This window comes from Urocampus carinirostris, chromosome 17, assembly GCF_059441175.1.
Source record: "Urocampus carinirostris isolate Australia breed hairy pipefish chromosome 17, RoL_Ucar_1.0, whole genome shotgun sequence".
In the NCBI taxonomy this organism is placed as follows: Eukaryota; Metazoa; Chordata; class Actinopteri; order Syngnathiformes; family Syngnathidae; genus Urocampus; species Urocampus carinirostris.
Genome location: NC_142365.1, coordinates 8,354,320 through 8,368,861, shown reverse-complemented (window position 1 = coordinate 8,368,861; position 14,542 = coordinate 8,354,320). Strand labels below are relative to the sequence as shown.

At 43.6% G+C, this 14,542-nt stretch overlaps 1 protein-coding gene and 2 non-coding genes across 3 annotated transcripts; 1 reads left to right on the top strand and 2 right to left on the bottom strand.

The window, feature by feature from the left end:
* Positions 1-1,115: 1,115 nt before the first annotated feature.
* trnav-uac (transfer RNA valine (anticodon UAC)) lies at positions 1,116-1,188 on the top strand. Its single transcript has one exon. It is a non-coding gene; the product is annotated as a tRNA-Val (tRNA).
* Positions 1,189-1,596: 408 nt separating this feature from the next.
* Positions 1,597-1,668, bottom strand: trnaa-cgc (transfer RNA alanine (anticodon CGC)). Its single transcript has one exon. It is a non-coding gene; the product is annotated as a tRNA-Ala (tRNA).
* A 1,865-nt stretch (positions 1,669-3,533) lies between these two features.
* Positions 3,534-7,389, bottom strand: LOC148349097 (complement component C1q receptor-like). The gene is made up of 2 exons (XM_088321003.1): positions 6,846-7,389; positions 3,534-5,204 (listed from the first exon to the last, which is right to left on the bottom strand). Exons 1-2 carry the CDS (start codon positions 7,231-7,233, stop codon positions 3,676-3,678), a joined length of 1,917 nt encoding a protein of 638 aa, XP_088177129.1. The 5' UTR covers positions 7,234-7,389; the 3' UTR covers positions 3,534-3,675.
* Positions 7,390-14,542: the final 7,153 nt, after the last annotated feature.

Below are 14,542 nucleotides of genomic sequence, written 5' to 3'. Positions count from 1 at the left end.
TTGATTCCCGGCTGTCCCGGTTTTGCACCTGTTTTTCCACCTGTCCGTTCTTGCTCTCCCCGTTTGTCGACCCAATTTTGATCCCGACAACGTCTGCTCTCCCGTCCCAGCTTACGACCCGTTTTTGATCTTGACCACGTTTTTGCTCTCCTGTCCCGGCTAACGACCTGTTTTTCCTTCCCTGACACCGCCATCTCTCGCTACGGAAGATCCTCTTCCGTATTCGGATCACGATCCGATTGCGAGAGCGACTTGCCTCCCGCGTCCAGCGAGCACCAGATCGCGGGTGCTGCCCTTCCTCTTTCTATTCAATAAACTTGCAGTTCAGGCCCGCTAAGGGATTGTATCCGGCCCGCGAGACAACACTCGGAGAAGCGCAAGAGAAAAACAAGCTGCAGGTTGAAATATGTCAACTTGATGTTGCCAAAGCCAGGTGCCTCGAACAAAGACACTGTACTTGTAATTATTTCTCTCTCTCTCTCTTTTCTACCCCTTTTCTCCCACTCTCTGTCTCTTTTACTCTCTGTGTCTCTCTTCTTCTCTTCCTTTGTTCCTCTTGGTCTCTTTCTCTCTGTGTGTCTTTTTAACTTATTTTGCTCTAACTTCCTTTTTTCCTTTTCCCTCTTTTCTCTTTCTCTCTTCCTACCCTTCACGCTTTCTTTTCTCTTTTCTCTCCTTCTGCCTTTCTATTTCTCTTTAGATTTCTTTCTTCCTCTCCCTTTTCCCCTCTCTTACGACTTCTCTTTTTATCTCTTTTGTTTCTCACGCTCTCTCTCTCTCTCTCTCTCTCTCTCTCTCTCTCTTTCTTTGTCCCGCCTTCTCTTCTTCTCCCTCCCTCTTTCTCTTATTTCTTTATCTCCCTTTTTCTTTCTCTTTAATCTACTAGTCCAGCCCCCGACAGATTGTTTGTTCTATCGTGTAGCCCCCGAGTTAAAATGAGTTTGACCCCCCCGGTCCAAAGCAAGCAAAGGAGCAGACTTTTTGCTGATAAAGCCCTGGAATCTCTCGACCGTGGGCTCCATGGCACTAAATATGACGAACTATCCCTTTAAACCAGATTCAACCTATCATATTGTGCCTCTTGATATCTCTGTACGGCGCAGACATTGTCATGTGGTTCCATAGTGTAGCGGTTATCACGTCTGCTTTACACGCAGAAGGTCCTGGGTTCGAGCCCCAGTGGAACCATAACCTTTTTATACGATGTTTCAGATCTTCCTTCACTTTATACTAGCCAGTTCATTTTTCATGTTTAGACACAATTCAGACGTAAGGATCAATCTCGTTAATTTTAGTCTATGCTTATGCGACAATTATTTGTAAAGCATTTAAATATGTAGCAAAAAATCATGAGCATTGAAATAGATACGTTTTCATTGCATGCTGTGAAGCAAAAGTCATCATTTGGAGTTTCGTGAAGGCGTAGAATGTGACGTCAGTAGGGCGACGAATGTCGTGAGAGTTTGTGTGATGTTTTATGAGTGTTTTAAGATCTTCGCTCTCCAACGAAACCGTAAGTCTTTTTGAGAATTTCTTCATTAAGGGGAGACATATTACCCACACAAAACGACATGCTACACTTGGGTCCAAAAGGAGTGGAGATGCCGGGGATTGAACCCGGGACCTCATACATGCGAAGCATGCGCTCTACCACTGAGCTACATCCCCCTGTTAAGCGTTGCTCTGGATTTTTGGCAACTATAAATAAGTACACAAACTTCTTAGCGGTCTCCTTGTCATATTCTAGTTAACATTGTTTAGGTATTGTTTTGTCTGGGTTTTGTTTACCATAACAACAGAAACAGTTTCGGTAAGAAGCCTTGGCGCGGCAAAAAATAGCAAATTCGAAAGATGAAAAATGTATTACTCTATTTAATCTAGTGCTACCATACTAAATTACCATTATTTATGAATAATACACAATAATACAACTAAATATATAAATTAGTATACCACAAATCGTCCCAAGCTAGAAATGTCTCGCAAGCCCGCAGTTAAGGTTGGTCGCATATTGATGACGTATAAAGGGAGAGACACGAGGGTGACGCAGGGTTGGCATGACAACAGTATTTATACGTGATTGCGATTCCCTTTTAGCGATAATAAACATTACAAAAACAACGCGGCACCTATCTACTCACAACTCCATAGACTGTAGAATAAAAACAAAGAAAGTTAGTGTAAAACATTTTTTATTCACTAAATCAACAACTCAAACATTTCTTTTAGCTTATTTCTTTCTCAAATCCCCACTTGCAGTAAATTAATTGTTGCATATTATACATAGCAGAATATTTAGAAAAAAAATCCTGTATGGCATACATCATTTGAAATGTTCAATAAATGTTTATAAAAAGGGGGAAACCTAAGTGGACAGGTGTCGAATTTAAACGAACAAAAATACAAGATTAAATACATAAATAAACCTGTCAAATACCGTTTGTATCGATTGTGTTGTAGCATGAATATATGTCACTGTAGATATGAACATGTTTGTAAAAAACGGTTATTGCGTTTTAAAGGGATCATTAATGAAATGTAAGCTTTTTCAAAGGGTCTTAAATTTTCTTCTTTAAATATTATCAAAGCACTGACTTCAATTGAAACAAATTGATTTGAAATGAATACTTTTTGTCACTATAAGCTAACCCTAATTCTGTACAATTTGAACGTTACAATTAACGTCTTCTTGATCATTTTTTAAACAAATACAAAACACTCTCAAGAATACCATGTAGCATCAAATGAAGCTGTACCCCCTCCACTGTTTATACCCAGACACATTTGTCAAAAATCACTTTTATTCTTTTTAAAGGTAGGGTGGAATCGATTTCTTTACAACAGTTATTCCAGATACAAAGGAAAATTCAGTTTTAGGACTTTTTCAAGAAAGAATGTGTCTAAATCAATTTAGCTAGAAATGCATCTGTAATATGATTGGTTGATCGACGCTTACGCAGAAAATGCATGCTTCAATGGGAAGCTGATTTGCGCAAACATCTCTATTCGTCCTATTCTCTATTCGTCCTAATCTCTATTCATCTCTATTTTTAACATCTTTGTTTGCCTGGATTAAAAAGAGTGGTATGTGACCCCTAGGCCGTAGTTTGCCCGCCCCTGCTGTACCACCTTCCACCATTTAGAACCAAACACATTTGTCAAAAAGCACTTTAATTTTTTTTAAGAGTAGGGTGGAATCGATTTCTTTACAACAGTTATTTAAGGAAAGAATGTGTCTAAATCAATTTCATGAGTTGGCCAGAAATGCTGTTTGTTACGTTATCTGTAATATGATAGGTTGATCGATTTGGAGACTTACGCAGATAATGCATGTTTCAATGGGAAGCTGATTTGCGCAAAGATCTCAATTCGACCCCCCCAAAGTGAGTTATGTACTTACGCCATTAGTGCGAGGAGATCTTTATATTTTTAACATCTTCGTTTGGATGGATTAAAATGAGTGGTCTGTGGCCCCTGGGCTGTAGTTTGCCCGCCCCTGCTGTACTACCTTCCACCATTTAGAACCAAACACGTTTGTCAAAAATCACTTTAATTCTTTTTCTAAGTAGGATGGAATCAATTTATTTACAACAGTTATTCCGGATACAAAAAATAAGGTTTAGTGCTTGCTTCATAACAACAATGTCACGTGACCAATGCGGCATGGTCGCAGTGTCACGCTTGCCCTTTGGGCTGGGCGCTGTTTGGTTCGGGCGCGGGAAGGACCCACCGGCAGCATTCCGACAGGCGCATGTTCTTATCCACGGCGCAACTGGTGCAGTAGACGATGCCCAGTGCCAGCATCACCACCAGGAACACGCACAGCGGCACCAACAGCGCCACCAGCAGCCAACTCTTATCTTGTTTGCCTTTGTGGTGTGGACTTTCTTGACCTCCTGCGGCGGTGGGGTGTCTTTCGCGGTCGGCGCGACCTGCCTCGGGCGGCCGCTCCGTTCGGTAGCGCTTGGGAACGTCCCGTCGGTTCTGGTGGTCGTCGGGGTCTCGGACTTTGGGGGCATCCGTCCACCAGCGGACGTCGAAACGGGGGCGAGCGGTGCGTTGGTGGTCCAGATCAGTCGGGTCAGGAGTCAGAGTAGAGTACTCTTCGTCGGCAGGCACGGGTTGGCAATTGAGTCCGTCGGCTAGAAGCTCGTAGCCGTCGTCGCAGTAACACTGGTAGCTGCCTAAGTAGTTGAGACACTGCTGTTGACACGGCGAAGCCCCCACGCACTCGTCCACGTCTTGGCACGAGCCGTCGGCGGATTTGCTGTAACCGTAGCGGCAGCCGCAGGAAAACGAGCCCTCGGTGTTCTGGCACTCGCCCTCACAGCTGCCCTCGTCCTCGCATTCGTCCATATCCACGCACTCGCCATCGTCGTCTTGCCGGTAGCCTTCGTGGCACGCGCAGTGGAAGGTTCCGGGCACGTTGACGCAGGCCTGCGGGCACGGCTGCTGCCGACATTCGTCCACATCCGAGCATCGCCGTCCGTCCGGGCCCATTTGGTACCCCGGCGGACACGTGCAGCGGACCCCTCGTGGTGTCTCGGCGCAGTCGTACTCGCAGCCCATGGCCACGCACGCCGCTTTGGCGTGTGGCAGCTCGCTCGGCGCAACTGCCGAAGAAGAGTAAAGTTCCGGAAGATTTGTGGGATCTAAGAGGTCCAGGTCACAGTTGTAGCCGTCCTCAGCAAGTATGTATCCTTCTGAGCAGTAGCAGTAATAGTTTGAGTCGGTGTTTTGGCAATGCTGCTGGCACCCGTGGTCGCCTTGGCACCAGTCCTGGGTGGCCGGAGCCCCGCAGAGCGGCGGGTCCTTGGACCATCCCACCGAGCCGTCATCTCTCTCCATGCACAGCGCCTTCTGCTCGCTTTCCGAAGACCCGGCAGGACAACTCAGCGAGGCCACCGAGCCCAACGGCACGTGGCTCAGATACCGGCTGGTCAGCTGGAACGACGTGACGTACGACACCGGGCCTTGGCCCTCGTCCTCTAATGGTGGGCACATGCCCCTTGAGGGGTACTGGCACACGTAGCCGTCCAGGGCCAGTCCGCACGAGCCGTCCAACCATTTGAAATTGTCTGCGTTATCGGCGTTGTGGTGGGCGCCGTCCGCCGTGTTCACCGTCATGGCCACGCAACGTGGTGCTGCACAAGCGCCTGCCGCTTCCTCGCGCATCCAGTTGGTGTACTGACCCTCCTGGTCACCTGTGGGGGGCGCAAAAACAAAAACAACATCACCACCAACACATAAATATTGTCAAACCTAACTAGGGTTCATCAGTAGTGGGGGTAGCAGTAATGTGCAGTCACGGGAGGCTGTGCCTCACTTATCATCAAGGAAATATAAAACTAATAATATAATAAATGGTTATATTTGTCCTTTGTTGAAATAATTTCTTATTTACCTTGGGTGGTGCTGAATTTTCACATAGTATTACGAATATTATCCATGTAACGTATTACTGTGCTGAGTGTATGCAGATGCAGAAAGAGGCATGCAATTCTCTTGCCTCATAGCAGAGGTCAATAGTGAAATAAATGATTCGGATTCTGCACACAACCCAACCCAACCCCTAACAATAAAATTAATGATAGTATTAGCAAGCTTGAGTGGAGAGGTGTTGTAAAAGGATAGTAGGATGTTTAGACGCGTTCTACGGGATGGGCAGGTCACCCGTATGATGCGGCAGGGGTAAACCAGTGAGTTGTCGGTCCCTGCTTTTGAACAGAAGAGTGTGTTGCGTCACCCTGACCCGAATGACATGGCCGCTTTTGAGTGTCCCGTTTCATCTGGAGGGATGAAAGCATGCCTTACTTGGGGGCCCAGGTTCTTCACTTGTTTGGATATGACCAGGGTAGATGAATAGATAAATTAACAAGAGTTTTTAGAATGGAGGTTTACATATTTGTTGATACTTTTATTTTAAAAATGCGGCACATATACTTCATCTATAAGTAAGTTAAGACAATACAACTTTTTTTTAACTATGCTCCAGTTTATATATTGCTTTCCTGCTCTGCCAATCAAATGATGAAGAATATGTAGGTTCATATATCTGTAATACTGCTTTTCAGTAACAAACCTCACTGTACACCAACCCAAATACCCATTTTTTTACTCAATCTTAATCAATTTTAACCAAATTAATCTATGAAAGTATAATAAACGACTCAAAACTAATTTGCAGCTTTTTGTAGCATTTAACCCACAACTAACTGTTTCAGCTCATTTCAATCTAGCCTTCGATCTGAATTGGTCGCACTTTGTCAATGCAGCCACTAGAGTTCGGTAAAGAGCGGCACATTTGGGAGTTTGGGTGGGGTTGGGGGCGTGTGTCCTCAATGGCGTTTACCAGTCTTTTCCCTGCTATTTTTACGTTAATTATAAATGATAAAGTGATGGAATTTTATCGATTAAATACACAATTTCACTTACGTTATCGAATACATACAACAAATGATAATTATTTTAATAACATATTTTGAATTGATTCATTTAGTTTTTACTTTGTTTAATAAATTGTATTTATATTAGTTAAACATAATTTAGTGGAATATTATTTATATAAAAACACGTAGGTGATGAGAAAGGAAAAAATACATTTATTTTCTTCCAGAATATACTTTCAAATGCATCCTAATTGTTATCATTTTTGGAGAAATTTGCATAATTAATCTAATATTTAGTATATCTTTATGAACACTGTCAAGTTTTGTTGTTACTTTTAAAGGCGTTGTCATAGATTTGAGCAATCGAAAAAGTTGGGTTAAATCGACCAAACCAGTATCATTTTGGAGGCAACCAAGCGTCTATGCACTGGACCCACCCGACCTGACCCAACTCACCCGTGACCCAGACGAACCCCCGCAGCGGGCGCGTGGACGAGCACTGTCGGGGCGCCCGGTGGAGACCGATCCAAAGGCGCAGGCGCAGGCGTGCGCCGCGAGGTTCGGCGTTCTCAAGCAGCCGGTGGACCGCATCGGCCGTGTCGCGGTCGTGCAGCGTGGCCAGTGTGCCTCCGTGCTCCCTGCAACCGCGGCCCGCTTCTCGGAAGGTTCTGCGCTGCGTAAAGACGGCCAAGCATCCGCGCGCATGGCACACCGCCTCCTTCTCGTGCAGCTCACCCGACGGCTCTTGAGCCCGCGCCAGCCACATCACAACCAGAACCCAGGCGGCGTGCGCCCACGTCGGCCAGGGGCCACGCACTTTCCTGCCCCTCCCGAACAACTGCATCCCCAAATCTGCTGTGATATATTCAAATAAAAAAATATATTCTTCCGCCGTTGCCAAGTCCGGTTCCCTAGCCACCTGGTACCCGGACCGGAAGTGCAACCTGACAACGGGACCTTGACCTGTTTTTTTCCCGAATCAAGGGATGTTTCAGTTGCCTCTGCCCAGTGCGCCCGCGACTGAAGGAAAGGATGGAGGGCTGGGAGGGGGGCTCGTGGGGGAAGGGGATAGGATTGGTGGGGAGAAGGAGGAGAAAAGTGAGTGTGTGTATTTTCTTTTGCAGCGTTGAAGGGAAAAAATGATCTTCCTTTTGGGGGGAGAACGTTTGGGGAGTGGGGGCAGTGCAGTAAAGCCTGGAGGGGCTTCACTCAATGCGTGTGAGTGTGTGTGAGCGTGTGTGTTATGAAAACCATATGATCGTCTTTCCATCACTTTCACACACACATAGTGGAAAAGAGTTGCCATCATTTGTGTGAATAAGAGACACGCAAGTGCCTTTTTTTGCATGCATGCATGCAATTAGGCATGTGCGCATTGTGAGAGTTTGTTTGGATTTACGAGTGTTTCTGCATATGCTTTTATGCGTGCATGCAGTTCTTTGTGTGATGTGATTTTTTGCTTGCTTTTCTTTTTTGAAATTTATGAACGCGTGCATGTTGTAATGTTTTATGTCTGTTTGAGCTCGTACGCTTATTGTGATTGTTTTTTTCATGTATGTTTGTGTATTCTCATTGTGCGTGTGTGTGTTTAGTTACATTTGTTAAATCAAAGCTTTAAAACTTCAATACAGGCTTTACAGACCCATTACTGCTGAGTTAAAGCTTTAAAGCTGCTTCGACTATTGAGTTAAAGCTAATTTGACCATAGAATTCAAGCTGCTCTATCCACTAAGTTAAATCTTTGAAAGTGCTCAATGGTTGAGTTAATAATAATAATAATAATAATAATAATTTCCTTTGTATTGTCATTCTTGTAACAATGTACACAGAATGAAATGTCGATACACCTGACCCGTTGTAGCGAGCCGATGCAGCCGCAGCCAACAGAGGGCGCCGCCATTTAGCTTTAATGCTCCTTCTACCTTTGAGTTAAGTCAAGTCTTGTTTATTTGTGACGTCCTTAATCACAAGGAGTCTCAAAGGGCTGCACTGACGACTCTTAAACCATCCCCTGATCTACAACCTACATGAGGGCAAAGAAAAACTCAAAAACCTCAACATGAGGAAAACGAAGAAACCTTGAGAAGGAACCGCACATGAGGTAATCCCCCCTTCCAGAATGACCACGCTGGAATGGATGATGCATTAACAAACAATAAAATTAAATATAAAATAATCGAAGTAAATAAAATTAAATAAAAAAATGAAAAAGATGACTTTTACCATAAAGTATAATAAAAGAACACTCTCATTTGGATGAAAAATCATAGTTTTGGTTAATCTTGGTTTACTAAACCCATTTTCTAATTCTATTTCAGTTTGATGACCGTCATCTACTGTTTCCGGTTGCTAATCTACTATTAATCTCAAAATACACATTTTTGCGCACCGATAGGGTTTTAAAATCAACTGAAATCTGTTTTCATGTCAGAATTGAAAGTCACAATATGATACACTTAAAATTCAATGAAAATTCAAATGAATGGCAAGAAAGTTAGGGAGGCCTGTAATTGTAGACACTGTATAAGAAAAGGGAGAACGAGTCTCGATATAATCACCATCTTTCACAAGCAGTTTGGTAGGTTACCCTAGATGTGAAAAAGTCCCCCAAAAAGCTGACTCAGCACTTTTGGTTTTGTTATCCCAGCATTTTTTCCCAGCAAGACATTCCACTTTCCCAGGCCAGACGACATTTTTTCAGGATTTTAGTTTCCATTTGGACTTAGTCTTCTTCTGTGGTTTTTCATTGTCTGTGGTTTTTTTGACCCTGCCAAAAAAAGGAAAATGTCACCCAAAAATGGTTTCATATCTTCATGCAAGTGATGCTCTACGGGTGGACAACCATTATAGTTGTAAGTGCATTTGTTTGCGTGTTGCTGTGCGCGTGTGCTCGTGTCCGAGCGTGTGCACGACGTCTTAAATGGGTGTCTGTACGTGCGAACTGTCTGCGGCTTGAATACGTGCTTTCACTTTAGCATGCCTGTGAACTTATTGAGTCTGCGCTTTATAGCATCGTAAGTTACGATGCGTGCATAACATTCATAGGTTTCGTGCGCGCACACTTCCGAGTTACTTGAGTGCAGGCGCGTGCGTGTGTCAAACGGGGGCAGGAGTGGAAAAAGGAAATGCCAGATGTGCATGGAGGATCCAGGACGGCCTCCGCTCTCAGGAGGACATATTGGGGCTACCTTCAAGAGCGGACCACCTAACTTGGCCCCGCGCGTGCACGGTCGCGTGCACGTTTTGACAACGGGGGCTCGCCGAGTGGGCCAAAAACAACCCGAGAGCGAAAAGAAAGTCGGTAGAAAACCTGCGGCTCCCGAAGAGCCTTCTGGTCTTGTAAATTCGTAACCCCCCTCCTCCCCCTTTTTGGCCTTTCCTTGTCCTCGTCATCACCTTCAGGTTGCCCCGCCCACTTTTTGCCGCCGTCTGCTTTGGCCATTATCAACGGTGTGGCCACGCCCCCTCAGACATTCCTGCCCGGATGGATCTCGCAGACGCGGCAAAGGGGGCGGAGCCCGCCAACTTGGCGTTAAGCCCCGCCTACAAATTCTAAAGGTGCAATTTCGATTTTGGGCGAGTGATGGGGTTTACGGCTCTTTTTAAAGAAGCGTCTCTTTTGGCTTGGCTACCGAAAAAAAGCCGGCTCTTTCGGCTTCCAAACGGCTCTTAAGTTGTTTTTGTTTTTAAAGGTATACTACCAATACAAATGAAACATTATATACCCAATTAAATAATTTGATCGTGCTACTATGCCTCCTAAGATCTTTGTTTCAATACACAGTGAACTTTTACCCATCCATCCATCCATTATCTGCACCGCTTATCCTCAGTAGGGTCACGGGGGTGCTGGAGCCCATCCCAGCTATCTTCGGGCAATGGGCAGGGGACACCCTGTACTGGTTGCCAGCCGGTCGCAGGGCACACATAGACATACAACTCACTCACACCACGGAGGAAACCCATGCAAGCACAGGGAGAACATGCAAACTCCACACAGGAAGGCAGCTGTAGCTGGACTTAAACACTGAACCTCTGCACTGTGGGGCTAAATGCTAACCACTGAGCTGCCTAACTTTTACCCAATTTTAAATTTAACTTTAACGTCACTCATATTGACCAGTCATAGAGAGAGAGAGATAGATAGATAGAGAGAAAAAAATAGAAAAATAGACAGAAGAGTCATAGAGATAGAGAAATAGCGAGCTAGAAAGAGAGCAAAAGAGAGAGAGAGAGATGGAAGGAGGGAGAGAACAAGAGCGAGGAAAATAGTGAGCGAAAAAGAGAGCAAGAGAGAACAAGAACAATAGAGAGAGAAAAAATAGAGAGAGGGAGAAAGAAAGAGAGAAAGAGTGATAGAGAAAGAAAGAGTCAAGTCATGTTTATTTGTATAGCCCTTCATCACAAGGAGTCTCAAAGGCCTGCAAAAAAGAGAGCAAAAGAAAAATAATGAAAGAGAAAAATAGAGAGTAAAAGAAAAAAGGAGAGACAGAACAAAACAAGGGAGGGGAGAGAGAAAGCGAAAAAGGGAGAGAGAGAAAGCGAAATTAAGAGAAAGAGAAACAGAGAAATAGAGTAAAGTAAGGTGGGAGACAGAGATGAGAAAGTGATAGAAAAAAAGAGAGGAATACAGAGAGAGAGAGTGAGAGTAATAGAGAGAGTGAGACAAACAGAGAGAGAGGAATACAGAGAGAGAGAGAGAGAGAGTAATAGAGAGAGTGAGACAAACAGAGAGAGAGAGAGAGAGAGAGAGAGAGAGAGAGAGAGAGAGAGAGAGAGAGAGAGAGAGAGAGAGAGAGAGAGTTTCGAAGGAAGCCAGCTCTATATTGTTGATAGAGCCGGCTTATAGAACCTTTCTGCTCACGAACGACCCATCACTAGTTTTGGCAGAGGACGCATTTCAAACGATTTTTTTCAATTACTGATACGAATAGAAATAAAAGATGGCGAGACAGAATTCATTGATGTAAAGTGAGCAACTTTTTTGTTGCTTTTGGGTCGTTCAGCACCAAGCAACCCAAGATGACCGCGAGTGCGCGCGCCAGATCCAACACGGCCTCTAAGGTGGGCGTATCCTATGTTACGAATTTGCACACAGACTGGAGCGATTAATGGTGGCCTGCGTGTGCGCATGCGCGCACAATTGTGTCAAGGCGAGAATGAGAGTGCGTGTGGTTGCCCGGTTGCGCAGGTTCAATTCCTCTACTTTAAGAGTGTCAAACTACAGCTCGCGGGCCACACGCAGCCCTTCAGGCTTTTTTATCCGGCCCAACTTACGAAAATGGTCAAAATATAACACAACTACAGTAATGTTATCAAATAAAATACTACAGAAATACTTCAACGTTACTATTATAGAAATACTACAGAAGTACTACAAAATACCATTATGGGAATACTTCAAACTCTGAAAAGTTGCCTGCCCCATTTTTCACAACTTGAAACACAATAAGACGACCAATAACAAAAAAAAAAGCCTTTGTTGCAAAGGATTGAGTTATTATAAATCTACTTATCACATTCATTGCATGTATATGACATTGCTGTTTTCCACCTGGCATCAGTATGTACCTGTACTTTACTCATCTTCATTCATGCAATGTTTGCGTTGCGTCGTCTGCTAAAAGCCACGTGAACTCCTCTTTCCACGTTGCTTTACGTTTTGTAGCGTCATCAATTTTGTTAGCTTCTTTTGAATCTTTCTTCTGGGGCTGAGGTTTTGGATTGATTCCTAACCACTTATCCATTTTTCTTGTGTTCTCTGTTGCGTCTACTTTGGAAAATGATGTGGAAATGCACGACCTTATAAAGCTCGGGAAAGTCCGGAAGCACGAAGTTATTCGATGCAGCCTTCTGATTGGCTGCAGAGTATGCAAATTGCCGAACGAAAGGAAATTCAGAAATTTCCAAACCGAACGAAGATTTAGAAATCGGAATAAAGCAAACGTTTCATTTGAATGTTTTTTTTGTTTGTTTTTTTCTTGAAAAAGTTTTCGGCCACCCGGGCAGAGACTTTTTTGACACAAAATTGTCATCATTACCCGATTACTTTTTTTTTTAACAAAGATTTACCGCACTCCAAACTTTTCGTCAGGCAGATCCGCCATTGTTGTTTGGGTCTCGCGGTTCGAGTTTTTGTCTGCACGCCGATCTCGGCAAACGAGATCTCGTTGCTTCGAGATGCCGTCATTGTTGTGGTGGTTGTTGTCGAGGGGAATTTGAAGGTTAAGTATGCCTCCGAAAAAACAGTATTAGGTGAAAATCAACACAAAATTGGTGATTTGATAACATCGGCAATAATTCCGGCACGAAAAAACTGCGGAGAAATTCTTTAGGGTATCGCGGAGGCAGGAAAACACGTGTGTTGAAGTCAGTCAAGTCAAGTCAAATTTATTTATATAGCCCTTAATCATAAAAATGTCTCAAAGGACTGCACAGGATTACAATGACACAATTACCTGATCTTAAACCAACAAGCGAACGATTCGACAAAAGAAAATAAACAAAAGATCACTCCGAGCAAGAAAAGGACTTTTCTGCCAAAATGGACTCAATTATATTCCTGGTGACGCTATGAGGAGGATGATAATGGATTGGACCTTGAAGAAGGCATTGCAACTGTGGCGGGACAACAAACCATGAAGAATATATGAACTGAAAAATCTGAAGTGATAACTGCTTTCTATTACCAATTAACTGGCGATGATTAAAACTGTATGAATATATGGATTAATATTTCAGCAACATTATTTTGTATAATGCACAATATTGTTGTGAACTAAAAAAATCTTGAAGTGATAACTGCTTTGTATTACCAATTAACTGTGATGATTAAAACTGGATGAATATATAGATTTATATTACCGTACTTTCCGCACTATAAGGCGCACCTAAAAGTCTTAATTTTTTTCAAAAGTTGACCATGCGCCTTATAATATAGTGCGCCTTATATATGGCTCAATATTAAATCGCAAGGTCTCGCAATTTACGCAACAGCCGCCGACTCGATTTCCCCCCGAACGTGGAGTAGTCCGCGGTGTATGCTGGGATTTATATACCGGCGTTTCATTGGCTAACCAATGTGTCAATCATCATTTGAATCGATCGCTATTGGCTAAAGTTATTCGGAGCCTCGGATAGGCTAGAGGGCCGAAACAAACCCTGCAATTGGCCGAAAAAGATGTGTCAATCATCTGTTAAACCGATCGCTATTGGCTGAAGTTATTCGGAGCCTTGGATTGGGTAGAGGACCAAAACAAACTTTTCAATTGGCCGAAAAAGATGTGTCAATTATCCGTTAAATCGATCGCTATTGGCTGAAGTTATTCGGAGCCTCGGATAGGCTAGAGGGCCAAAACAAACCCTGCAATTGGCTGAAAAAGATGACTGAATAGCAAGCTTGCTAAACTACGCCATAAAGAAACATGTTTCATTAGTCTGTATTTGTAAACATTTTACTCTCCTGGATTTACTTCACTCACGGTTGTAAGAAGACCATGATTGCGCATCATTATTGAACGTGAGAACTTAGGTGAGCTATGCGGCTTTATATTTTCCCGGTATCTTGTTTTAGAACGATCTTGATGTTGCTGTGATGAGTTGAGTGAATTCAACTCAATTCCAAGTGTTTATTGTCATATGCACAGTAAAGTTGCGAGCGAAAAAGAAAATAGAAACTAAGGAATGGTTGGCATTTCTTGAATCCCAAGACTTTAACCTTCCGAATGATATTTGGAACGATGCATTTGAGTGACACCATACGGACCCCGCATCCGCACGTGTTCTCGACACGTATTTGCTTCCTTGCAAGCTTTGGGAATGTTAAGGGGGTAATCAATTGGACTGAACTATCGGACTGTTTTGTCGACGTTCCCATTGTAGCGCCTTATAATCCGGTGCGCCTTATCTATGTCAAATATAGGACCAAAAACTATTTTTTGGGGGTGAGCCCTATACCCCGGTGCGCCCTATAGTGCGGAAATTATGGTATATATTTGTCGCCGATTTATAATTTCAACCCCGTTAACACTAAATTTTGGTGACCCATAGATCTCTGTTGGGACCCATAGATTTTTGAGCATGCGAGTCCCCGGGACCCATCACTTTTCACAGGTAAAACGAATACTAATATATATATATATATATATATATAT